Source organism: Glycine soja, chromosome 6 (genome assembly GCF_004193775.1).
Source record: "Glycine soja cultivar W05 chromosome 6, ASM419377v2, whole genome shotgun sequence".
Lineage (NCBI taxonomy): Eukaryota > Viridiplantae > Streptophyta > Magnoliopsida > Fabales > Fabaceae > Glycine > Glycine soja.
The window spans coordinates 20,406,407-20,433,413 of NC_041007.1; the positions used below are offsets into that span (position 1 = coordinate 20,406,407).

General features: G+C 39.9%; 3 protein-coding genes across 3 annotated transcripts; 1 reads left to right on the top strand and 2 right to left on the bottom strand.

Moving 5' to 3' along the window:
• The first annotated feature begins 1,328 nt into the window (after positions 1-1,328).
• LOC114415968 lies at positions 1,329-2,615 on the top strand. Its single transcript, XM_028380836.1, has 3 exons — positions 1,329-1,664; positions 1,824-1,967; positions 2,202-2,615. Exons 1-3 carry the CDS (start codon positions 1,329-1,331, stop codon positions 2,613-2,615), a joined length of 894 nt encoding a protein of 297 aa, XP_028236637.1.
• An 18,791-nt stretch (positions 2,616-21,406) lies between these two features.
• On the bottom strand, positions 21,407-21,825 carry LOC114415970. Its single transcript, XM_028380838.1, has 2 exons — positions 21,701-21,825; positions 21,407-21,614 (listed from the first exon to the last, which is right to left on the bottom strand). Exons 1-2 carry the CDS (start codon positions 21,823-21,825, stop codon positions 21,407-21,409), a joined length of 333 nt encoding a protein of 110 aa, XP_028236639.1.
• Positions 21,826-24,069: 2,244 nt separating this feature from the next.
• LOC114415971 lies at positions 24,070-25,585 on the bottom strand. Its single transcript, XM_028380839.1, has 2 exons — positions 25,380-25,585; positions 24,070-24,985 (listed from the first exon to the last, which is right to left on the bottom strand). The coding sequence occupies exons 1-2, from the start codon at positions 25,583-25,585 to the stop codon at positions 24,070-24,072; spliced, it is 1,122 nt and encodes a 373-aa protein (XP_028236640.1).
• Positions 25,586-27,007: the final 1,422 nt, after the last annotated feature.

Consider the following 27,007-nt stretch of genomic DNA (forward strand, 5'->3'; position numbering starts at 1 on the left):
GTACACCACACAAGGGCCCGACGGAAGGAAGGATGCGTCCATCGTGCATGTTAAAGGTGATCTATCCTTAGCTAAGGTCACTAACATCTCTGGCACGAGCGGCATGACTCGTAGCGGGTGGATCTTTGCAGCACCTGAGCCACCAATGCGATCCAAGGACCCAAAGGGGAAAGCAAAGGCGGGCATGAAAGAGAGCGATAAGGCGGACCCAATTCCGGATGACGAGGTCCCGGCCGGAAGGTTTGCCAAGGAAGAAGATGACTTCAGCAAAAAGGGAATATCCGTTGAAGAAGCAACCGAGTTCCTGCGAATCATCCAACAAAGCAAGTTTAAGGTGATTGAACAACTAAATAAAACCCCAGCTAGGATCTCTCTTTTCGGGCTGCTTATGGACTCTGAGCCTCATCAGGCGCTATTGGTCAAGATTTTGAATGAAGCCCACGTAGCACAAGTCATATCTGTGGAGGGTTTCGGGGGCATAATCAACAACATCGCGGCCAACATTTACCTCACATTCACCAATGAAGAAATACCCATCGAGGGCCAGGGGCACAACAGAGCCTTGCACATATCCGTCAAATGTTTGGACCACATAGTGGCCAAAGTGCTTATTGACAACGACTCTTCCCTCAATGTCGTGCCCAAGGCTACTTTGGACAAGCTTCCTTTTAATGCATCACACCTAAGGCCAAGCTCCATGGTGGTGCGGGCTTTCGACGAAAATCGTCAGGATGTAAGGGAGAGACCGATCTCCTAATTCAAATCGGACCCCATGTATGCCAAATTACCTTCCAAGTGATGGACATAAATCCTGCCTAAAACTGCTTATTAGGCTGGCTTTGGATTCATTCGGTTGGGGTGGTCCCTTCAACATTGCACCAGAAGTTGAAATTTATGGTGGAGGGGCAATTGATTATAGTTTCGAGAGAATAAGACATTCTTTTGAGTTGTCTTTCTTCTATGCCTTATGTGGAGGCTGTGTAGGAGTCCTTGGAAATGTCCTTTCAAGCATTGGAAGTGGTGAGCAATGCTTACATGAAATCTCCCCCGGTACAACCACGCTCATCTGGGGCCGCATTAATGGTAGCTTGGGTGATGTTGGGGCATGGATACGAGTCCAGAATGGGTTTGGGCTGAAATAGAAATGGCATAGCTAATTTGGTAGAGTTCATAGGGAACCATGGAAGGTTCGGACTAGGATATGAGCCTACACGCTTCGACATGAGGAGGATTGCCCTAGAAAGGAAGGGGAGAAACATGGGCCAGCCGCAAGGGCTGCAAGTGAATGGGGTATCAGCACTGGTTGGATGTGCGAGGGATGGGTCACCATGATACACGGAGAAATCCATCAAGAGCAACCAAATTGGGTGCGATCGTGTCCTCCGGGATTCAAATTGGCGATCTGGCGAATCATCAAACAACTCAGGATTTCCGAGGCAAACTCAATATCCAACAATGAGTCCTGCGAAGGTAATGATACCGAGGACCTAGAGGTTGATTTTGAGCAACTGATAAGTCAAGCTGAGGAAGGGAAAGATGAGGATTGGGGGCTTCCCCCAAAGCTAAAAAGAATGATCAAACAGGAAGACGGGGAAGTGAAGCCACACCAAGAAAAAATGGAGATTTTAAACTTAGGTGTTGGTGAAGAAAGAAAGGAGGTCAAGGTTGGCACGGGCATGCCCACGAACGTCCGACATGAATAGGTAGCTCTGCTGCGAGACTACCAAGACATCTTCGCTTGGTCATACCAAGATATGCCCAGCTTAAGTCCTGACATCGTACAAGATAGATTACCTCTAAATCTTGAGTGTTCCCTGGTAAAGCAAAAGCTACGGAGGATGAAGCCTGAGATGTCCTTGAAGATAAAAGAAGAGGTGAAAAAGCAATTTGACGCTGGCTTCTTTGATGTTGCTCAATACCTGAAATGGGTCGCCAATATCATGCCAGTCCCTAAAAAGGATGGGAAGGTGCGAATATGCATGGACTATCGGGATTTAAATCGAGCTCGTCCAAAGGATAATTTTCCTTTACCGCACATCAATGTCCTCGTAGATAACACGACCATTTTTTCTCTATTTTCTTTCATGGATGGATTCTCGGGCTTTAATCAAATAAAGATGGCACCGGAGGACATGGAGAAGATGATCTTTGTCACCCTGTGGGGAACTTTCTGCTACAAAGTGATGTCCTTTGGGCTCAAGAACGCTGGGGCAACTTACCAGTGGGCTATGGTAGCATTATTCCATGACATGATGCACAAAGAAATTGATGTCTACATGGATGATATGATTGCCAAGTCAAAGACCGAGGAGGAACACCTTGTCAACTTGCAAAAGTTGTTCAAGAGGTTGTGTAAGTACCGATTAAGGTTGAATCCCGCAAAGTGCAATTTCGGGGTCAAGTTGGGAAAGTTGCTCGGTTTTATTGTGAGCCAGAAAATGATAGAGGTAAACCTAGACAAAATGAAGGCCATCCTCGAAATGCTCGAGCCACGCACCGAGAAGCAGGTCCGAGGTTTCCTAAGATGTTTGAACTATATAGTGAGGTTCATATCACAGTTGACTGCCACTTGTGAGCCTCTCTTCAAGCTACTGCGTAAGAACCAGTCTGTCTAATGGGACGATGACTACTAAGTGGCGTTCAGAAGGATTAAGCGGTGCCTCATGAATCCTCCTGTGCTTGTGCCCGGAAGACCCCTTATCCTATATATGATGGTGTTGGATAAGTCGATGGGGTCTATGTTGGGGCAGCATGATGAGTTCGGAAAAAGGGAACAAGGCATTTATTACTTAAGCAAGAAGTTCACAGCGTGTGAAATGAACTACTCTTTGCTTGAAAGGACACGTTATGCCCTGGTGTGGGCAACCCACCGTCTAAGGCACTACAAGTTGAACTACACCATTTGGTTGGTGTCCAAAATGGACCCAGTCAAGTACATCTTTGAAAAACCCGCTCTTACCAGACGGATCGCTCGATGGCAAGTTCTGCTGTCAAAATTTGACATTGTTTATGCACTTAAAAGGCGATAAAGGGGAGTGCCTTGGCAGATTACCTGCCTCAACAGCCCATCAATGACTACCAACCTATGCCTCCAGAATTCCCAGATGAGGACATCATGTCCTTGATCAAGGAGCAAGTAGAGGATGAAGATAGGGACAAATGGATTGTGTAGTTTGACGAGGCATCTAATGTAGAAGCAAACTTCATGATGATGAATCAAGTTGATGACAAAAATCCCAAAGAATGATTTTAAGTCTGAGTCAACAAGTTCAAGATCAAGATTAATTTCAAGTTTCATGAGAAGAAATCAAGAAGATTCAAGAATCAAGAGAAGTTTGATTTCAAGATTCAAGAGAAGATGAATTCAATATTCAAGAAAAGAAATCAAGAAGACTTCACAAGGGAAGTATTGAAAAGATTTTTCAAAAAACAAACATAGCACAGTTTTGTTTTTCAAAAGATTTTTTCTCAAAATTTTCTAAGTTACCAAGGTTTTTACTCTCTGATAATCAATTACCAGTTTCCTGTAATCGATTACCAGTAGCAAAGTTTGATTTCAAAAGCTTTTAACTGAATTTGCAACGTTCAAATTGTTTTTTAAATGGTGTAATCGATTACAATATATTGGTAATCGATTACCAGTGTATCTGAACGTTGAAATTCAAATTAAATTGTGAAGAGTCATATCTTTTCATAAAAAGCTTTGTGTAATCGATTACATGGTTTTGGTAATCGATTACCAGTGACAAGTTTTGAATAAAAATCAAGAGATGTAACTCTTCCAATGGTTTTCTCTAGATTTTCTCAAGGTTATAACTCTTTCAATGGTTTTCTTGACCAGACATGAAGAGTCTATAAAAGCAAGACCTTGACTTGCATTTTATAAACTTGATATAACTTTTTACAGAACTTTTGCAACATCTTCTTGAACTTCTTCTTCTTATTCTTTTGCCAAAAGCTTTCTAAGTTTTCTGGTTTCCAAACCATGTTCTTTCACACAAAAAAAAGTGTGCTATTCATCTTTTTCATTCTCTTCTCCCTTTGCCAAAAAGAATTCGACAAAGACTAACCGCCTGAATTCTTTTTGTGTCTCTCTTATCCCTTTTCCAAAAGAACAAAGGACTAACCGCCTGAATTCTTTTGTGTCTCCCTTCTCCCTTTTCAAAGAATTCAAAATGACACAGTCTAAGAATTCTTTTGATTCTTCCATTTCCCTTAAACAAAATATTTCAAAGGACTAACCGCCTGAGATATCTTTTGTTTCCCCTTCACAAAGTTTCAAAGGACTAACCGCCTGAGAACTTTGTCTTAACACATTGGAGGGTACATCCTTTGTGGTACAAGTAGAGGGTACATCTACTTGGGTTGTTGTAACTGAGAACAAGAGAGGGTACATCTCTTGTGGATCAGTTCAAGTGGAGGGTACATCGACTTGGTTGTTCAAAGAGAACAAGAGAGGATACATCCCTTGTGGATCTTTGCTTGTAAAGGCTTTTACAAGGTTGAAAAGAAATCTCAAGGACCGCAGGTCGCTTAGGGGCTGGATGTAGGCACGAGTTGTTGCCGAACCAATATAAATTCTTGTGTTTGTCTTCTTCTTCCCTACACTCTTTAATTTCCGTTGTGCACTTTAATTATCGCTTTTACTTTTGGTTAAGTTTCTATTTCTGTTCTTTACTTTCTTAACTTAGTAGTAAAAGCATAATTGAATCTAGTAACATTAAGAAGGATAAGTGTTTTAATTAGTAAAGGTTCATTAATAATTATTTCAATCCCCCTTTCTTAATTATTCCGAGGCCACTTGATCCAACTAGTGGTATCAGAGCAAGTATCTTGTAGAAAGTTTAACCACTTCAAGATTCATGGCCTCTTTAAATTCTTTGTTTTTCAAAAGTATTTTCAGGAATAGGTTATTTCCAGATCATGATGAAGATCAAGTCAACTTGTGTCTCATGGCAAAATCTCATGACAACAACAAAGAAGAATCTGTAAGGAAGAAGTGGTACATTGACAGTGGATGTTCCAAGCATATGACGGGAGATGTATCCAAATTCACAACCATTTCCCCCAAGAAAAGTGGACATGTTACATATGGCGACAACAACAGAGGCAAAATCATTGGAGTTGGTAAAATAGGTACGAGTATATAGGTTTCAAGCATGAGCATGAGCATGAGCATGAGCATGACAAAGATATTGAGCATATAGGTTTCAGAGAAAATAATATTTATATGATTGATTTAAAACAAAAATCTGAAAATGATAGATGCTTTCTAAGTAAAGATAATGATCCTTGGTTATGACATAAGAGAATTGCTCACATTAACATGGATCATCTAAATAGATTAATTTCAAAAGATCAAGTTATTGGTTTACCAAAATTAAAATTTGAAAAAGATAAGTTATGTGATGCATGCCAAAAAGTTAAACAAACAAAAGTATCTTTTAAATCTAAAAATATTGTTTCTACCACTCAACCATTACAATTATTGCACATGGATTTGTTTGGACCATCTAGGGTCATGAGTTTGGGTGGAAGTTACTATGCATTAGTAATTGTTGATGACTATTCTAGGTATACTTGGACTTTATTTCTTACTCATAAAAATGATGCATTTCATGCATTTAGAAGACTTGCCAAAGTCATCCAAAGCAAGAAGAATCTCAAAATTATCTCCATCAGAAGTGATCATGGAGGTGAATTTGAAAACAATGATTTTGAAATGTTTTGTGATGAACATGGCATAAGACACAACTTTTCTGCACCTAGGACACCCTAACAAAATGGAGTAGTAGAAAGGAAAAATAAAGCCTTAGAAGAAATTGCTAGAACTCTTTTAAATGACACACCACTGCCAAAACTTTTTTGGGCAAAAGCAGTCAACACCACATGTTATATTATGAATAGAGCCTTAATAAGACCCATTCTTAAGAAAACCCCATATGAAATTTTTAACAATAGAAAACCAAACATTGCTCATTTACATGTTTTTGGATGTAAATGTTTTGTCCTAAACAATGAAAAAGAAAGCCAAGGAAAATTTGATGCTAAGGCGGATGAGGATATCTTCCTTGGCTATTCCCTACATAGCAAAGCCTTTAGGATATACAACAAAAGAACCATGACCATTGAGGAATCAATACATGTTACTTTTGATGAAACTAATATTACCTCTCCGAGAAAGGAATTTCTTGATGATATTGCAGATTCTTTGGAAGATATGCATAATCAAGAAAGGAATCTAAAAAGGAAGAGAGATGAAGAAAACAAGGATGTTCAAGATGATATAGTCCAAGAAAATGATGATCTTCCCAAAGAATGGAAAACCTCAAGAAATCATCCTCTTGACAACATCATCAGAGATATCTCAAAAGGGGTAACAACTAGACACTCTCTCAAAGATTTATGCAATAATATGGCTTTTGTTTCGTTAATAGAACCTAAAAACCTTAAGGAAGCCATTATAGATGATCATTGGATAGTAGCTATGCAAGAGGAATTAAATCAATTTGAAAGAAATGATGTATGGGAATTAGTAGAGAAACCTTCAAATTATCCAATCATAGGAACTAAGTGGGTATTCAAAAACAAATTGGATGAAAATGGTATAGTAATTAGAAATAAAGCTTGACTGGTAGCAAAAGGATATAACCAAGAAGAAGGTATAGACTATGAAGAAACCTTTGCACCTGTAGCCAGATTAGAAGCCATTAGAATGCTTTTAGCCTATGCATCTATTATGAATTTTAAACTATATCAAATGGATGTCAAGAGTGCTTTCTTAAATGGTCTAATTCAAGAGGAGGTATATGTAGAACAACCTCCAGGGTTTGAAGACTCACAAAAGTTAGACCATGTTTATAAATTAAAGAAAGCACTCTATGGTTTAAAAGAAGCGCCTAGGGCTTGGTATGAAAGATTAAGTAAATTTCTTTTAGAAAAGAATTTCACTTGAGGGAAGATAGATACCACCTTATTCATAAAAAAGAAGGATAATGATATCTTATTAGTACAAATTTATGTTGATGATATAATTTTTGTAAGGATAATGAATCTTTGTGCAAGGAGTTTTCTATTGATATGCAAAGTGAGTTTGAGATGTCCATGATGGGTGAGTTAAATTACTTTCTTGGACTACAAATCAAACAAACAAATGATGGGATCTTTGTCAACCAAGCAAAATATTGCGAGGAACTTGTTAAGAGATTTGGAATAGAAAACTCAAAACACTTGGCTACTCCTATGAGCACCAGTTGTTATCTTGACAAAGATGAATCCGGTCAACCCGTTGATGCAAAGCAATACAGAGGTGTGATTAGATCTATACTTTACTTATCTGCAAGTAGGCTAGATATTATGTTTAGTGTATGCATGTGTGCAAGATTTCAATCAAATCCAAAGTTTTCACATCTAATGGAAGTAAAAAGAATCATAAGATATCTATTAGGAACAATTAACTTAGGATTATGGTATCCTACGAATTCTTTATGCAATTTAGTAGGATATTCAAATTCAGATTTTACTGGATCAAAAACAGATAGGAAAAGCACTAGTGGCACATGTCAATTCATAGGGTCTGCTCTTGTTTCTTGGAATAGAAAGAAGCAAAATAGTGTAGTATTATCCACAGCAGAAGCAAAATATATTTCTGCTGGTAGTTGTTGTGCACAGATTTTGTGGATGAAACAACAACTATTTGATTATGGAATTGTATTAGATCACATTCCCATAAAATGTGATAACACAAGTGCCATAAACATATCTAAAAATCCAGTTTTTCACTCTTGAACCAAGCATATAGAAATTAGGCATCATTTTATTAGAGATCATGTTCTAAAAGGTGACGTTGTTTTAGAATTTGTAGATACTAAAAATCAACTTGCAGACATCTTCACAAAACCACTAAACAAAGATTCTTTCTACACTATTAGAAGAGAATTAGGACTGCTAGATGCTAGTGACTTATCTAAATGATTTATATTTTTATTATTTTACTCTGATTTCAAGCAGTGTATTTGGCTATATTATTATGACATTTGAACATTTAGTATTTCTTTTAATATTTGCTTAGTATGACTGAACATTTATGAATTATGTGGTTTATATTTTAATTTGGCTTATTCATGTCTTTCTTGATGATTAGTTTAGAATCTTTTATGATTAATTAACAATGGATGCTATGTGAATGATTTTTTTAAAAAAAAATCATGTATGTCTTATGCACTTTGGCTTTTTGTTGATGCCAAAAGGGGAGAGAAAATAGGGATTAAATCAAGAACTCATATAATTAAGTAATTTAATTTCAAGTGAAGCTTAAACTGAAAAAAAAGGGGGAGAATATGGAGAATTAAGTGACTGATCGACTAGGAAAAAAAATGTGTATGTGTTTCTTGATTTCAGGTTTGTCATCATCAAAAAGGGGGAGATTGTAGAAGCAAGCTTCATGATGATGAATCAAGTTGATTCAAGTAGTTTTGATGATGACAAAGTTGATGACAAAAAGCCCAAAGAATGATTTCAAGTTTGAGTCAACAAGTTCAAGATCAAGACTAAAGAAATCAAGAAGATTAAAGAATCAGGAGAAGTTTGATTTCAAGATTCAAGAGAAGATGAATTCAAGATTCAAGAAAAGAAATCAAGAAGACTTCACAAGGGAAGTATTGAAAAGATTTTTCAAAAAACAAACATAGCACAGTTTTATTTGTCAAAAGATTTTTTCTTAAAATTTTCTAAGTTACCAGAGTTTTTACTCTCTGGTAATCGATTACCAGTTTCCTGTAATCGATTACCAGTAGCAAAGTTTGATTTCAAAAGCTTTTAACTGAATTTGCAACGTTCAAATTGTTTTTTAAATGGTGTAATCGATTACAATATATTGGTAATCGATTACCAGTGTATCTGAACGTTGAAATTCAAATTAGATTGTGAAGAGTCATATCTTTTCATAAAAAGCTTTGTGTAATCGATTACATGGTTTTGGTAATCGATTACCAGTGACAAGTTTTGAATAAAAATCAAGAGATGTAACTCTTCCAATGGTTTTCTCTAGATTTTCTCAAGGTTATAACTCTTTCAATGGTTTTCTTGACTAGACATGAAGAGTCTATAAAAGCAAGACCTTCACTTGCATTTTATGAACTTGATATAACTTTTTACACAACTTTTGAAACATCTTCTTGAACTTCTTCTTCTTCTTCTTTTGCCAAAAGCTTTCTAAGCTTTCTAGTTTCCAAACCTTGTTCTTTCACAGAAAATAAAAGTGTGCTATTCATCTTTTTCATTCTCTTCTCCCTTTGCCAAAAAGAATTTAACAAGGACTAACCGCCTGAATTCTTTTTGTGTCTCTCTTCTGCCTTTTCCAAAAGAACAAAGGACTAACTGCCTGAATTCTTTTGTGTCTCCCTTCTCCCTTTTCAAAGAATTCAAAATGACACAGTCTGAGAATTCTTTTTATTCTTCCCTTTCCCTTAAACAAAAGATTTCAAAGGACTAACCGCCTGAGATATCTTTTGTTTCCCCTTCACAAAGTTTCAAAGGACTAACCGCCTGAGAACTTTGTCTTAACACATTGGAGGGTACATACTTTGTGGTACAAGTAGAGGGTACATCTACTTGGGTTGTTGTAACTGAGAACAAGAAAGGGTACATCTCTTGTGGATTAGTTCAAGTGGAGGGTACATCCACTTGGTTGTTCAAAGAGAACAAGGGAGGATACATCCCTTGTGGATCTTTGCTTGTAAAGGCTTTTACAAGGTTGAAAAGAAATTTCAAGGACCGCAGGTTGCTTGGGGACTGGATGTAGGCACGGGTTGTTGTCGAACCAGTATAAATTCTTGTGTTTGTCTTCTTCTTCCATACACTTTTTAATTTCCGCTGTGCACTTTAATTATCGCTTTTACTTTTGGTTAAGTTTCTATTTCTATTCTTTACTTTCTTAACTTAGCAGTAAAAACATTATTGAATCTAGTAACATTAAGAAGGATAAGTTTTTTAATAAGTAAAGGTTCATTAATAATTAATTCACCCCCCCCCCCTCTTAATTATTCTGAGGCCACTTGATCCAACATCTAATGCACTAGGCCATGGAGTTGGGGTGGTTTTGGTTACCCCTGATGATCAATGTATACCCTTCACGGCTAGGTTGGGTTTTGACTGCACGAACAACATGGCTGAGTATAAGGCGTGCACCCTTGGGATCCAAGCAACAATTGACTTCAAGGTCAAGTTGCTCAAGGTATATGGGGACTTAGCCTTGGTAATCCACTAGTTGAGAGGAGAATGGGAGACCAGGGATCATAAGTGGATACCCTACCAAGCCTACATCCGGAAACTGATAGATTTCTTCGATGACATATCCTTTCATCGCATTTCTAGAGAGGAGAATTAGATGGTTGATGCCCTTGCCACTCTATCGTCCATGTTCCAACTCACCCCGCACGGGGATTTTCCATAAATCGAATTCAGATGTTGTGGCAAGCCTGCACACTGCTGCTTGACAGAAGAAGAGCAAGATGGTAAACCTTGGTACTTCGATATCAAACGATACATCGAGGACAAGGAATACCCATGGGAGGCCTCTAACGATGACAAGAGAACGTTGCGAAGGTTGACAGTCGACTTTTTCCTAAGCGAAAATATCCTGTACAAGAGGAACCATGATATGGTTTTGCTTCGATGTGTGGATGCCAGAGAGGCTGAGCAAATGCTAGTAGAAGTGCATGAGGGATCCTTTGGAACACATGCCAATGGACATGCCATGGCCCAAAAGATTCTAAGGGCAGAGTATTACTGACTCACTATAGAAAATGATTGTTGCATCTATGTGAGGAAGTGCCACAAGTGTCAGGCCTTCGCCGATAATGTCAATGCTCCGCCCATACCTTTGAACATCTTGGCAGCGCCTTGGCCGTTCTCTATGTGGGGTATTGACATGATTGGAGCTATTGAGCCCAAAACTTTGAATGGACATCGCTTCATTTTGGTCGCCATTGACTATTTCACCAAATAGGTTGAAGCGGCTTCATACGCTTGTGTGACTAGGAGTGTGATGGTTAGGTTCATCAAGAAGGAGATAATTTGCCGGTATGGGTTGCCCAGGAAGATTATCATCGATAATGCCACCTATCTAAACAATAAAATGTTGAAGGAAATGTGTGAGGATTTCAAGATCCAACACCACAATTCTACGCCTTACAGGCCTAAGATGAATGGGGCAGTTGAGGCCGCTAATAAGAATATCAAGAAAATAGTCTAGAAGATGACCGTGTCATACAAGGATTGGCATGAGATGCTCCCCTTTGCACTGCATGGTTATCGATCTTCGGTGCGCACATCGACTGGGGCAACCCCTTTCTCTTTGGTGTACGGGATGAAGGTTGTGCTTCCGTTTGAAGTAGAGGTTCCTTCTTTGAGAATTCTAGTCAAATCAGGGTTAGAGGAATCGGAATGGGCCCAAACTCGCTTTGATCAGTTGAATCTTATAGAAGGTAAGAGGTTAGCCACCATGAGCCATGGACGACTGTATCAAAACCGAGTGAAGAACGCTTTTGACAAGAAGGTACGGTTGTGCAAGTTCAGCGAGGGAGATCTTGTCTTGAAGAAGGTATCACAAGCTCAAAATGACCAAGGGGGAAGTGGGCTCCGAATTATGAAGGAACTTTTGTTGTAAAGAAGGCATTTTCGGGAGGGGCATTGTTGCTTGCCAACATGGATGATGAAGAATTGTCTTCGCCCATGAATTTTGATATCGTCAAACGATATTATGCATAACACCTAGGGCAGTTAGAAGGTTCAATACATGATTGTTCTCCAAGGACTCATTGGGATCTCCAAAGTCTTAAAATCCTTTGTAAACCATGGTCGCAACAATTAATAAAGGTGGATTAATGATTTGCATCTTAACCTCCTATCTTGTGTCTTTTACTTCTTAAAAACATACACTCTCGATCTTGCCTACTGAATTCGAAGCCATTTGGCCCGATCAACTGGGTGCCGTAAGCGTTTTAGTAAAATTGAACACGATAACACCTGCTTAATTGTTGCACTTAAACATCCAAATCATAAGCATGCATGCATTCACATCTTGTCATCCTGCGAATTGGAGGATGAATAAAAAGTCATTTTGAGTGATGGTCAATACCACACCAAAATTGAGACAAGGGTAAGTGAAAGGTAATGCAGGCATTTTGTGGTGTTGTTTCACATTTTTTTGCATGATGCCATTTCCTTTGTTCAAAGCTTAGGGGCAGGTATGAGCAGGTGCTAGGCCCATGATCAATCAATCATCATCCTGCATCCGGCTAAAGACGTTAAAGAAGCGTTCCTAGGAAGTAGCCTAGTATCTCTAATTCTGCTCTTTAAAATTTCTGCCTTTATTTATTTGTTTTCCTAAATTATATTTGAATTCAGCTAAGTATATTTACAACTATAGGATTTTAGAAAATATATGCCTAACAAGGAATAATCCAAATTTTTGAAAAGGGATTTTGCAAAAAAAAAAAAAGTGAAATCATCCACTGGCCGAGCGTGTCCGACGCTGGTTTTAAAAAGAGGGGGGGTGAAGCCATTCTTCACCCCATTTCTTCCCCAACATTCAAAATCACCAAGTGCTTACGGGAACTTCTGAATCCAGCAGCCCCAAGCAAGCCATTGCACATTTTTGCTTTCATTTTCTACACTTTTGTTCATCTCCTACAAGTGAGTACCATCCCCTTTGAATTTTAGCTTTCCATTATGGTATTTTAGTGTTTTGGTTGTCATATTCTTTGCAACTTTGTGAGACATTTTGTTTATGAATCCATGCTTTGATTGTTTGATTTGGGGGGCTGTAAGGGATGGCCCTAGGCCTACCTTGGATTCTAGTATGAATTGGCATGTCATATTATCCCCGTTCCTCATTTTTTCATGCTTGAACATGCGCCCACCAACCATTCGATGAAATGCCTCAATGACCATTGCATGTGATATTGTGAAGTTTGAATTGTCAGATGAGTTTGTGCATGTATGGCTGTCATTTGGAAGGTGTGGACAGCTTAGGATGTTAGGTTAAAATGCCAAAAGCGTGAGTTAGGCATAGAAATCTAAGTTTTGTCCTAGGTGCAAAAATGTATGAATTACATGAATATGGGAGCATGATTGTTTGGATTTAGACTAATATTTGAACTTGTTACACCATGATGGGCACCTTGCGTCTAGGTAGCTAAAATTATTTTCAAATATATATATATATATATATATATATATATATATATATCATAAAATAACGTATGCACCGATGTATGATTGTTTCCTAATTGCACGATGACACTTGCTTTTGGTGAAAAGTAATATGCACCATTCAAATTTGTTTGGCTTTTGTTGTGTTTGAGATAAATCAAATGATGGTTGGTGTTTCATGCAAACTAACTTTGTGAATGTGTCCTTGCAAGAAATGGCTCCAAAGAAGCTTCCAGCTAAGAGGGCAAGGAAAGATGCCACTGGAGAAGGTTCCAGTGCAGCCCCACAAGTGGACGTGGAGTTTGACAAACATCGGTTCCGAAGTGAGGAACACCAGCGCCATTTTGAGGCAATTAAGGGTTGGTCGTTCCTCAAGGAGAGGCGGGTCTAGTTGAGGGAAGGAGAATATGCTGAATTCCAGGAGGGAATTGCTAGGAGGCAGTGGACTTAACTTGTGGAACCTATGGCTAAGTATGATGCAGAACTAGTCATGGAGTTCTATGTCAATGCATGGCCCACGAAGGAGGGAGTCAAAGACAAGTGCTCCTGAGTGCGGGACCAATGGATCCCCTTTGATGAGGATGCCATTAATCAGTTCCTGGGACATTCATTGGTCTTGGAGGAGGGCCAACGCTGTGAATTCAGTTAGAGGAGGAGCCAGGCCTTGGGGTTCGATGAGGAGGCCATCAGTCAACAGTTGTGTATTTCGGGGCAGGACTTTTCCCGAAGCATGGCAGGGAGACGGGTGTGGATCATGCACACTAGCATGACCACCCTGACACAGATCTGGATGACATTACTGCTCAACAACATCCTCCCTAGTAATCATAATTCTAACCTACCCCTGCCGAAGTGCCAGCTGGTCTATGCCATCTTGACCCAGGTGAGTGTTCATGTGGCCTAGTTGATCTCAGATGCCATATATCAATTTGTAGGGATCACGCCGCCTAGACATCTAGTGGACCCAGAGAAGTCCAACAGAGCACTAGGGTTTTCGGCTTTGGTCACGGGCCTCTGCCAGTTTTATGGGGTACCGGTTACTCCCACCAAGCTTATCCAGCCTCCCATTAACAGGGCCTTCATAGAAAAATATTGCATGCCAAGGCAAGTACAACAAAAGGGTCAAGCACAGTAGCAGCAAGAGGAGCACCAGCAGAGCTAGGACCTCAATCCTTTCCCGTGGCATACCCCCGAGCAGTTTGGGGCCACAGTTGCATGGCCTGGAGATAGGCCCAGTGTTCAGACAGGGGCAGGATCCGTAGGGACCTCCAGAGATGGAGATGGAGCACAGGATGATGATGACATAGCCGATGGGATGGACTTCTTTCTTTGAGGAGACATAGTTGCTTGGTCGGGATCGACTAAAAACTGTGAACTCATCTTTATTTCGTTTTTATCGCTTTTGGTATTTGTTTGTTATCTCATTGTGATAGAACTGGACTTTGTGTTATCGCTTTCATTTTTTGTTTGTTATCTCATTGTGATGAAACTTTATCGCTTCTAGCGTTTTGTTGTACTATTGCATTGTGATGGTTTGTTTGAAAAAAATAGGATCTTGTGTATGGTTTCTTTTCCTTTTGTTCCTTTGATAAGTGTAATCTCAGGTAACAACTTTGCCTAGGTTACAAACTTTTTCTAAAAAAAATTAAAAACCAACGTGCTTTTGAAAAAAATGATTGCCAGTTTTCTTTCGAAAATTCACGGATCGAAATGCGAAAGGTTTTTGAAAAAAAGAAATGTGCACCTAAAGGGTGAACACAACGAAAGATTTTCTCGAATGCCAAAATGGACTCGGATGTTTGTATGACTTGATAAAAAAGAGCAACCTTTGAAACACTCGTTTGATTTGAATGGGGAAACAAACCCTGAGCCTTAGTATTTGCATGGCCACAAAGCCTTATGTTTGAGTGTCCACATGGATGCGTGCGATGATTATTTTTGCATGAATTTCTAATTGTCATAATACGCGCTTCATGGAAATGATATGGGCATTCCTTTATTTCTGAGCCATTTGCTAAACAGATATTTGTTCGCTCTTCTGCGATGCTAATCGACAAGTGTACCGAGTCGCACAAGTAATATAAAACGGTAAGAACCGAGTATCAAATCCACAGGAAACTTGTTTCACTCAGAAAATATACGTTCAATAACCAAACATTTGTACACCATCAAAAGCAAAGTAAATGTCAAATTGGATCTTTGTGTGAAAATCTAGTTAAATACAAACTAAAATATCTAGAAGTTGAGAAGTAAAAAGCATTGGGTTGTTCTACTAAGTCTACCTTGATGTTGTTAAAGATTTTTCTATATTTAATGTTATCCTAGTGTTCTTATGCTGATAATTTACCCAAACCAAGATCCCTCGAGTGAATGGGCCTAACTATCTTTAAACCTCATCCTTGATCCCTCAACAAACTTAGCCTAAAAGAGTTGCATTAATTTTACAGCATAATATGGACTAGATCGCTGCACTCCATTCCTAGACATACAGTTTTCTAGCTTGCTCTATCAAGTTCTAAGGCTTTAAAGCACTTTTAAATGCTAAAAATCCTAACTACACATACAAATGGGTGATCAAGCCACAAGCATGCAAAAATAAGCATAGATAGAAGCAATGAACACATAAAAACAACATTAAATAGATAGTAAGAGAATTTTACATCAAAGGTTCAGCAGAACTCCCCAACAAGAGGTTTAGCCTTCCATTACAAGCAATGAACTTTCAGTACAAAGGATAGATTTTGAGGGAAGAAAATGGCTAAGAATGGTTGAGGATGTCTCCTCCAACCTCTAGAACCCTAATCTCACTCCTCTAACCTAAACTCTCTTGGAGGCTTCGTTTCTGACGCTCTAGCTTCTCCCTTGGCTCTATTTTTCAACTCCTCTCTTTAGTTTCTGCCAACTTCAGTGATTTAAAGGCTCCTTGACGTTTCAGATTCTGAAGGCTCGCTTAGCGAGATTGGCTCGCTAAGCACGAGTTAGTGAAATTTGGCTTAGCGAGCTGGGCGCGCTGAGCGTGAGAATAGATGAACGACTTGCTGGGCGAGCTTGCGGCGCACTGGGCAAGCACAACTCTGATTGATCCTCTTCTAGGGTTTCCCAACATGCTAAGTGAGTTGTGTGCCTCGCTTAGCGGATGTCACTCGCTAAGCGCATAAGGCTCGCTTAGCGAGACACCAACTGCTTGAACCTTCTCTTCTTTTAGCCTGAAATTAAAGTGGTTTTAACATTAATTCACAAAATGGGAGTATCTACTATATAAAATTAAACTAAACATGAAAATATGTACAATTTCTACAAAAAGAACCATAAATTGGAGGAAAGATGCTAATTTCATGCAACTATTTAGTACAAAAGTTAGTGGTAAATAACGACTAACAAACTCCCCCAAATTTACAATTTTGCTTGCCCTCAAGCAAAGAAATAACAATTTACTTGTCCTCAAGTGACAGAATTCACAGTGGTTACTCAAAAGAAATGTGTTTGTTGTAAAGCATTCAATCACATAACACAAGTGGCAAGCAATACTTCAACCAACAACGTTTCATAAAGGTATGCAGAATTTTAAAGATATGCATATGATCATTAAGCAGCATAAGTGAAATAATCTAGAAAGCAAGACAGGTATCAAGGAAGGTTCATCTAGCCTAATCCTCACGGTCATTGTTTCTCTCATAAGCACAAGTGTTTAAGGCAATTCTTCAATTCAACAACCAACACAAGTCTCAACTTTTGCATTTCATCTCATGACATACAATCACAAACACATAAATTGAATATGAAGGACTTTCTTGGCTTGTAATGAGGCTGGGCTACAAATAATTCATGGTTTTTCTAGGATGCAAAAACATAGGTTCTAGGAGAGCATTCATCCTTAGATCAACTTTTTTTTCCTTTTATTCCCAGCTTCTATTGAAATGCCACAAACATATAAGACACTTAACTTAAGTAACAACACACACAAACTTGCTTATTCTTGAAACCCTTCTTTTTTTTTTATTTTAGCAGTTTTTACTTACTGCTTCTTGACACAATTTTCCTGTGTGGATGTTACTTGTCTTACCACAATTATCATCACCCAATATCTTCCCCGAAATTTAGGACAAATCTGCTTTGAACCATGATGCTCTCCTACAACCTAAAGAAAGGTAGATGGAGACTATAATTCACAGGCTCAAGGTTCAACTCAATCAATCATATTTAAGCTCAAAATGGGTGCAAAGGATTCATCATTCTTGAACAGGGTAAGTTGTTTGGCTAAGTGGTTAATTAATTAATCATGGCCTTCATCATTTCCAGAATCATGCATTCATTCAATATTCCAAGATTCAAGCAAAAATCGATACTCAATGCTAGTCGTTCTCTCACAATTAGGATTCACACAACTCAACGGGTTATGGCTAATGATTGCCTTCACAATTTACCTGTCAAACAAACTAACATTTTCACTCACATTCCTAATTCATGTTCTTTCTCTTCTAATTACCGCATACTTATTCAAGGCACGTGATCTAACATCGCAATTCACTCAATTCATGCAATCAATCAATTTCAAAATCAATCACAAACACCAGAATTTTAAAACCAAAACAATCCACTGCATAAAGTAAAAAAAACTGTAAATTGTTCCAAAAAGCTGCAAAATATGCTAAATATGTAAATAAACTAAAACTGAAACTCAAATTAAAAAAAAATTGTATCTAAAAAGCAGGAAATAAATCAAGTTCTGTCTTCAGGCATCCTATGCTGGTGTAGGATCATCCTGAGGTATGGAGGGGGCATCCTGGGCTGGCAAAGATGTATTTGGTGCTGGAGTGGGCCAGGGATCCTAGGAGCTCTGTGCTGCTGCCATGTCTACAACATAATTTGTATCTGCAGTGCCGTCTCCCTCCTCAGGTGCCTGAGATGGTGTGGCAGCAGGGGTAACCTATAGAGTCTCCTCCAGTGTGGCCTTAGGCGTCGCCTCCGGCTTTGGCTGCAGCTCCTGGGCTGTAGGAGCTTCACCTCCCCCTAGAGGAGAAGGCTGGACTCTTGGCTAGGCCACCTGGGCCGTAAAGTCCTCTATGCTCATAATAGGCCAATGTTGAGCCAAGTCATGTATACTCTGCATCACCAGGCATAAGCCATGGTGGAGGCTCTACAGCATTGGCACTATCTGGTCTGAGCTCTGCATGGAAGTGTCGAAGGGTGCTGGAGTAGGTGTTGGTGGTGGTGGAGCGGGAGCAGAGAGAGCAGAAGAAGAAGTATCAGGTCCTCAATCCTGAGTCTTGCGGGTCCCTGGAAATGTGATCATGGGATCATCCAGGTTCCAACAATTCTTCCGGATATATGCCAAATTAATAGCGGGGCTCAAGGACTCGAAGGTTAGTGAATCAGACACGACTCCCCTAGCGATGCAGAGAGCAGTGATGAGAGTGGGGAATCCAAGCTTGGAAGAGTTGGACTGAGCCATTTGTGAGATCTGACCAGAAATGAATGAGCCCACGTTTATATCCATCATCGTGACAAGTCCGTAAACCAACCTCGCTCTGTCCATATTAAGATCGGACATGTGAGAAGTAGGGGCGAGGTTAGAGTAGGACAAGACGCTCCAGGTCTAAGCAAGAGTGCTCAAATCCTCCCTCAAGTGCTTCCAGGGCGTTCCCTCAACATTTAAAACGAAACCATGCCCTGGAATACAGAGCTTGGCAGTAAGCTCCTGAGGATCTAGATGCGTGCTATAGAACTTGGTGTAGGTGGTGTAGCACTCCTCGGGCTCCAGAACCACCGGGGTCTCCAGGAATGTGTTCAGGGAATCCCCATCAAACTTTATAAGCTTCCCCCATACTTGGACCTGCCCCGAGGACTTATCCTCTGGATCATATAAATTGGCATAAAACTCATTGACCAGGGCCACATCTATATGACCATCAGGCTACCTAGTCAAGGCTTTATGCCACTGCCTCCTTTCAAGCTCCCTACAGAACTCGTCGTACTCCATAATGAATAAGTTAGCATTCCTCTTCGGAAGGATGTTCCAGGAGTGAACGTTCTGCTCGTATCTCTCCCAGGCACCCTCAGAGATGAATCTGTTCGTATCATAGGGCTCCTGGGGTCTGGAGGCGGTTGATTTCCTCTTCCTAGAAGCCATCTACATCAAAAGAATCACAGGAATTGAAATTAGACAGGTTTTATTCAAAACTAAAAGCAGAAAAATGAACTGGCGTTTAGCGAGACAAACTCGCTTAGCATGCCTTTAGAAAATAATATGATACGCTTAGCGCACAAGGCGCGATTGGTGCAACTACTGAAAAATAAACACTCTGGCTAAGCGAGACACACTCGCTTAGTGGACACAACACAATGGCTAAGCGAGCATGGCTCGCTAGGCCTTAATTCTCTAACAGAGAGCTAATTGTGCTTAGCGAGATAGGCTCGCTTAGTGCGACACACTACACAGGCTTAGCGCCAGTAGGCGCTTAGCCTAGCTTGACCATTGGAACATAATTGGCTTAGCAAGACTGGCTCGCTAAGCCTTATTCAAAAACAGAGAAGAAATTGTGCTTAGCGAGCATGACTTACTTAGCGCATGAACAAAATTCAAAACAACTGAATTACCTTAGGCTTAGCAAGATTGACTCGCTTAGCCCAAGCTTATTCAACATCAGAGGCATGGTGGCTTAGCAAGCGTGGCTCGCTTAGACGCAAACAAAATACCAAAAGCCTTATAGAGTCTGACCTAAGTAAGCTAACCCATTTAGCACGGCATGCTGGCTTAGCAAGTTCATACAAACTCAGAAATTAAAACTGGAAATTTAAACAGTCGTTAAGCTGAAGTGCAGTGGTTTAGCGAGTTCATACATAAAAGCATAAATTTAAACAAAAATGATGAACATGCTTAGCGGGATAGGGCCGATTTAGCGAGTTCATCAGAAAACCCAAAAATTCATCCTAAATTGATGAACTCGCTTAGCGAGAACATCGAAATTTCCAGAAAATATTGGGGCTTCGAAGCCCCTACTATCCAATTACTTTCAGGCCTATTACTCTAATCAAAACACATGAAATGAACCTACATTATACGCGACATTAAAGCCCTAACAAAGTGCTATCTCACAACTAAGCTATCAACAACAACATCAACACAAAATCAATAATCTCAGAGAACACAACAGGCTTCTATCCTAGGGTTCAAAAATAGAAATTAATAGGGTAAAGTTAGAAGTACTTACTTGGATTGCAAAGGTTGGTGAGTACAAATGAGAGCAAAAGAAGCATAGAATGCAAGCTGAATATAGTGCAGGGAATGCCAATGATAGGGAAAAGGAGGTTATAATTTATGGACAAAGTAACTGCCTAAGGCAGTTATGTCTTATTTTTGGCAGTTTTGACTGTCTCGCTTAGCGCGAGTGACTCGCTAAGCGAGCACTCGGTGACATTTAAATTTCCATATTTTAAGTTCATGCGCTTAGTGGGACAGGCTCGCTTAGCCTAATTCAAGAATTAGAAAACCCGAGAAGGATTTGGGTTTAGCGCAAAGGTACGTGCTTAGCGAGTTCTACAGCTCTGATTGATCTACAACTTCCGCTAAGCGGGACGCGGTCGGCTTAGTGAATTTAAATGCCTCAAGATACAGTAGTGGGGTCGTGCTTAGAGAGATGGTCTTGCTTAGCACAATGCCATTCTAGAGAGATAATTGGGCTTAGCGGGTATGACCCGCTTAGCCCAATTGGCATGGGGGTCCAGGCAGAGAAATATTTGCGCTTAGCGCACAGATGCGCTTAGCGAGACTATGTGTTACTCTTAGCAAGATGACTTGCTTAGCCCAATTCCATTAAATGCAATTCCAGAGAGGTTTATGGGATTAGCGCAACTATCTCGCTTACCGAGACCCCTTCAACCAATGGGTAGGGGTTGGCACGCTTAGCGCGAGTGAGTACTCGCTCAGTGCATGAAGGATGATTGGCTTAGCACACAGGGCGCGCTAAGCGAGTGGATGACTGAAAATTTTTTTAAGTTATTTCCACATCCACAACTTCAAAGAAGCATAAGCAACCCCTTGTATCATACAAAGCATGCTGATGACTTACTCTAGCAATCACAAACAAGTTGAAACCTAACTATATGCAATGATTAAGAAAACAAGGAAAAAGAGTTGGGTTGCCTCCCAGTAAGTGCTTCTTTAACATCACTAGCTTGACGCACGTTACCTCTAAGGGTCTTGTAATTGCATAATGATGGTTAGCCTCTCAATGTTCCCACCATGGTACAGCTTCAATCTCTGACCATTTACTATCCATGTTCTATCCGGAGTTTCTGATTGAGGGTCGAATAATTCCACTGCTCCATAGGGTTTGACTTCCTTAATGGTGAAAGGTCCAGACCATTTAGACTTTAGCTTTCCTGGAAACAACTTCAATCTTGAATTAAACAACAACACTCTGGCCTAAAGTCTTTCTTGAGCAGCTTCCTGTCATGATAGGCCTTCACTTTTTCTTTGTACAACCTTGAAGATTCATAGGCATTCAATCTCATTTCTTCTAGCTCCAAGAGTTGCAACTTCCTGTTTTCCCTTGATAAAGCCTCATCAAAATTAAGAAATTTCAGAGTCCAGTATGCCTTGTGTTCCATTTCTACAGGTAAGTGACATGATTTTCCGTAAACCATTTGGAACGGAGACAGGCCTATAGGAGTCTTGAATGCATTTCTGTAAGCCTATAGTGCATTGTCCAGCTTGCTTGACCAGTCCGTCCGAGTGGAAGCTACAATTTTCTCCAAGATTTTCTTCAATTCCCTATTGGAAACTTCAGCTTGGCCATTTGTTTGTGGGTGATAAGGTGAGGCTACTTTGTGTGTGACATGATAATGGCCTAGCACCTTCTGTAGTTGGCTGTTGCAAAAATGAGAGCTCCCGTCACTTATTAGGACTCTAGGCACCCCAAAGCGAGCAAAAATATTCTTCTTCAAAAACTTCACTACAATTTTAGCATCATTCTTCGGAGCCGCCACTACTTCAACCCACTTGGAGACATAATCCACAACTACAAGGATATATTCATTTCCAAAGGATGGGGGAAGAGGACCTACAAAGTCAATTCCCCAACAGTCAAAGATTTCCACTTCCATTATGTTCTGCAAGGGCATTTCGTTTCTCCTAGAGATTCCTCCCATTCTTTGACATTGATTGCATTGAGTGGCATGTTCATGAGCATCCTTGAAGAGTGTTGGCCAAAAGAATCTTGATTGTAGGACTTTGGTTGATGTTTTATCTCCACTGTAATGTCTTCCGCATGGTGAGTTGTGACAATGCCATAATATGCTCTCGGTTTCCTCCTTTGTTACACACCTTCTCAAAAGGTTATCAACACCAATCTTGAATAAATGTGGATCATCCCATATATAAAATTGGGCATCATGCAAGAATTTCTTCCTTTGCTGCCATGTCAAATCCTTAGGGATGATTCCAGCTACGTTGAAGTTAGCTAAATCAGCGAACCATGGCCTTTCATTTACCACAAACAGCGATTCATCAGGGAATTCGTCTCTTATTTCTAACTCTTTCAGAGTCACCTCTTCATTGACTTGTCTTGACAAGTGGTCAGCTACCAAATTTTCATATCCTTTCTTGTCTTGGATAACTAGATCAAATTCCTGAAGTAACAAGATCCACCTGATTAATCGAGGTTTGGAGTCAGTTTTATTCAGTAAATATTTAATGGCTGCATGATCAGTATAAATTATAACTTTCAATCCCACCAAGTATGATCTGAACTTTTCCAATGCATAAACAATTGCAAGCATTTCCTTCTCTGTAGTAGCATAATTTATCTAAGCATCATTTAGGACCTTGTTGGCATAGTAAATAGCATGGAAGACTCTACCTTTCCTTTGGCCCAATACAACGCCTACAACATAATCACTTGCATCACACATTAGCTCAAATTCTTGACCCCAATTAGGTGTTATAATGACAGGAGTGGACACTAGACTAGTCTTTAGAGTGTTGAATGCTTTTAAGCAGTCTTCATCAAATAAAAACACAGCGTCCTTGTTGAGCAAATTACTGAGTGGTTTGGCAATCTTTGAAAAGTATTTTATAAACCGCCTATAGAACCCAGCATGCCCTAGAAAGCTTCTTACTCCCTTGACATTTACAGGAGGAGGTAGCTTCTCGATCACATCAATCTTCACTTTATCTACTTCAATCCCCCTCACAAAGATTTTGTGGCCCAACACAATCCCTTCTTGCACCATAAAATGACATTTTTCCCAATTAAGCACCAAGTTCGTCTCTTCACACCATTGCAACACTCGCTCTAGATTTTCTAGACAGTAATCAAAAGATGAGCCAAAGACGGAGAAGTCATCCATAAACACTTCGATACATTTCTCCACCATGTCAGCAAAGATTGCCATCATACATATCTGAAAAGTTGCAGGAGCATTGCAAAAACCGAATGGCATTTGCCTATAGGCAAACACGCCAAAGGGATAGGTGAATGCTGTCTTTTCTTGGTCATTTGGATCCACAACAATCTGATTGTAGCCAGAGTATCCATCTAAAAAGCAATAGAATGATTGTCCTGCTAGCCTTTCAAGCATTTGATCCATGAAGGGAAGTGGGTAGTGATCCTTTCTGGTAGCGTCATTCAACTTTCTATAGTCAATACACATCCTCCATACAGTGACAGTTCTTGTGGGAATTAAATCATTCTTCTCATTCCTGATTATCGTCATGCCTCCTTTCTTGGGAACCACCTGCACGGGACTAACCCAAGCACTATCCGAAATAGGATAAATGAGGCCTGTTTCTAGCAATTTGAGCACTTCCTTTTGCACTTCTTCCTTCATAACCGGATTCAATCTTCTTTGTGGCTATCTTACCGGTTTATAGTCAGCTTCCATGTTGATCTTATGCATACAATAAGAAGGGTTGATTCCTTTCAAGTCAGAAATATGCCATCCAATAGCTGCTTTATGTTTCTTCAAAACCTTCACCAGATGAGATTCCTCCTCTATTCTTAGAGAATTGTTGATGATCACCGGATTGGTTTCATTTTCTCCTAAAAACACATACTTCAGATGTTCTGGAAGGGTTTTCAACTCCACTTTAGCCTTTTCTACTGGGATGTCCTTCTTCAATTTTTCAAAAACAATTCTTCCAGGAAGATTTTCTTCTACACCCTCTGATTCTTCTAAACAGCTCTGCATTTCTTTTTCTTCCTCCGTTGTCAGACACTTCATGGTATTAGTCAGTTCTTTTTCAAGTGGGGATTGCAATACCATGGCTCTAGCTACCATGCCTATCTCATGTTCCACCTTTTCTACTTTAAAACAGGCCTTGTGGTCACTTGGGTGCTTCATGGCTTCAAATAGATTAAATGTAACTTTCTGATCATCCATGCTCATTTCTAGATCACCTTTTCCCATATCCACCACACAATTGGCAGTTAATATGAAGGGACGGCCCAAGATCAGTTGGATTTCAGCATCCTCTTCAATATACATGATCACAAAGTCAGCAAGGAAGGTGAATTGTCGCACCTTGACCAAAACATTTTCAACCACACCATAAGGCCTTGTAATAGACATATCTGCTAGTTGCAATGTCATTCTTGTTGGCATAATTTCCAGCTCTCCAATCCTTATGCACATGGAGAGAGGCATCAAGTTTATGTTGGCCCCCGAGTCAATGAGGGCTTTTCCAACAGACACTGCACCAATAGAGCAAGGGATGGTGACACTCCCTGGATCCTTGTATTTAGGTGGAAGGATTCTTTGGATAACATCACTGCAGTTTCCCTCCACCATAATATTATCACTATGGATTTATTTGCCCCTCTTGGTCAGCAAATCTTTTAGAAACTTGGAGTAGAGTGGCATTTGTTGCAAGGCTTCTCCAAAGGGGATAGTTATCTCCAATTTCTTGAAGATATCAAGGAAACGAGCGAAGTGTCGTTCCTTGTCTTTCTTGGACGCACCAACGGATATGGTACTTTCTTCCCTGAACATCAGACAACCTCCTTCTTCTTTTCTCTGGCCAACTAACTCTTTGTCTTCTTCTCTTTCTCATTCTTTCTCTTTATTTTCATTTTTTTCTTCTTTTTCTTCTTTCTTGTCATCATTTATTTTTTTCCCCCTCACCTGATCTTCTTCTTTTTCTTTTTTCTCCTTTTGCTACTAACTCCTGCTCATCATTATTCCTCCCTTCCTCTTCTACTATGGTTTCCCTCTTGCTTCTAGTTATGACAACTTTGCATTCTTCTTTGGGATTTTTCTCAGTATTGGCTCCAAAACCTCCAAAAGAATTCTCAGCTATTTGCTTAGCTAGTTGTCCCACTTGAATCTCCAAGTTCTTTATAGCAGACTCTGTGCTCTTGTGATTAGACATTGAAACTTGCATGAACTGAGCCAAAGTCTCCTCCAGCTTGGTTGTCCTCTCATAAAGGCTAGGCCCCTGGTTTTTAGGCCTGTTGGATGGTCCACCTTGTTCTTTGTTGAATTGGTTTCCAGGATGAGACCTCTACTGCCCTTGATTCTGATTAAAATTGGAACCTTGCTAATAACCTGAAAATCCACCTGCATTAAACCCTGGTCTATGTTGATTTCCCATATAATTCACTTCCTTTGTAGCATCCTCAAGAGGTATACAACAACCAGATTCATGCGCTCCTCCACATATGCTACAACCTCCAACCTGCATAACTGCTAAATGTGAAGGTTGAGTCACTTGTAATTGGGTTGGCAGCTTACTAATTGTCTCTGTCAATGTCTCAAGCTGTTTAGCTAGCAACTTGTTCTGTGCCAATAGTGCATCTTGTGAAGAAAGCTCTAGCAGGCTTCTTTTTGTGGGTACATGAGTCCGATCACGCAAAATAGCATGATCACTAGTAGCCATATTTTCAATAAGTTCCATTACTTCTTCAGGGGTCTTCAACTTAATTTTTCCTCCAGCAGAAGCATCCAATAACTGCATGGACTGTGGTCTCAAACCATCAATAAAAATATTCAGCTGAATCAGCTTGGAGAATCCATGAGTTGGTGTTTTCCGCAACAAGCTACGGAATCTATCAAGTGCTTCACTCAGTGATTCATCTAGAAATTGATGGAATGAGGAGATAGTTGTTTTTTCTTTAGCTGTCTTGGACTTAGGGAAGTACTTTTTCAAAAACTTTTCCACAACCTCTTCCCAAGTCTTCAAATTGTTTCCCTTGAACGAATGCAGCCACCTTTTGGCTTCTCCAGCCAATGAAAATGAAAACAAGCTAAGTCTTACTGCATCCTCTGGCACACCTGCAATTTTCACCGTGTTGCAGATTTCTATATAAGTAGCAAGGTGTGCGTAAGGGTCTTCATTTGGCAAACCATGAAACAAATTTCCTTGAATCAGCTGAATCAAGGAATGAGGATAGGTGATATTGTGAGCTTGAACTTCCGGTCGCGCGATGCTTGTGAAGAATTGTGGCACGGTAGAGCTAGAATAATCTTCAAGAGTCACCTTGCGTTGTTGATCTTCGGCCATGATATGTGCCTCAGACACACCTACTTCAGATTCTCTTAACTCTGGGAATGCTGAAGATGATTCAAATGATTAAGTTTCCTCTAAACTTGGTTGTGCTGTCATTTCCTGCAAAAAAATTTCTCCTTCTTTCTGCGTTGTTTCTCTTGCAAGTAGCTTCTATCTCCAAATCTAATGGAGCTAAATTACGTACTGAAGAGTTACCTCGCATACAAGAAGTACAAAACAGAGCAGCAGTTAACCAAATCAAGAGAAAATAAATTCTAACTAACAATTCACAAAATCAATCAAAGA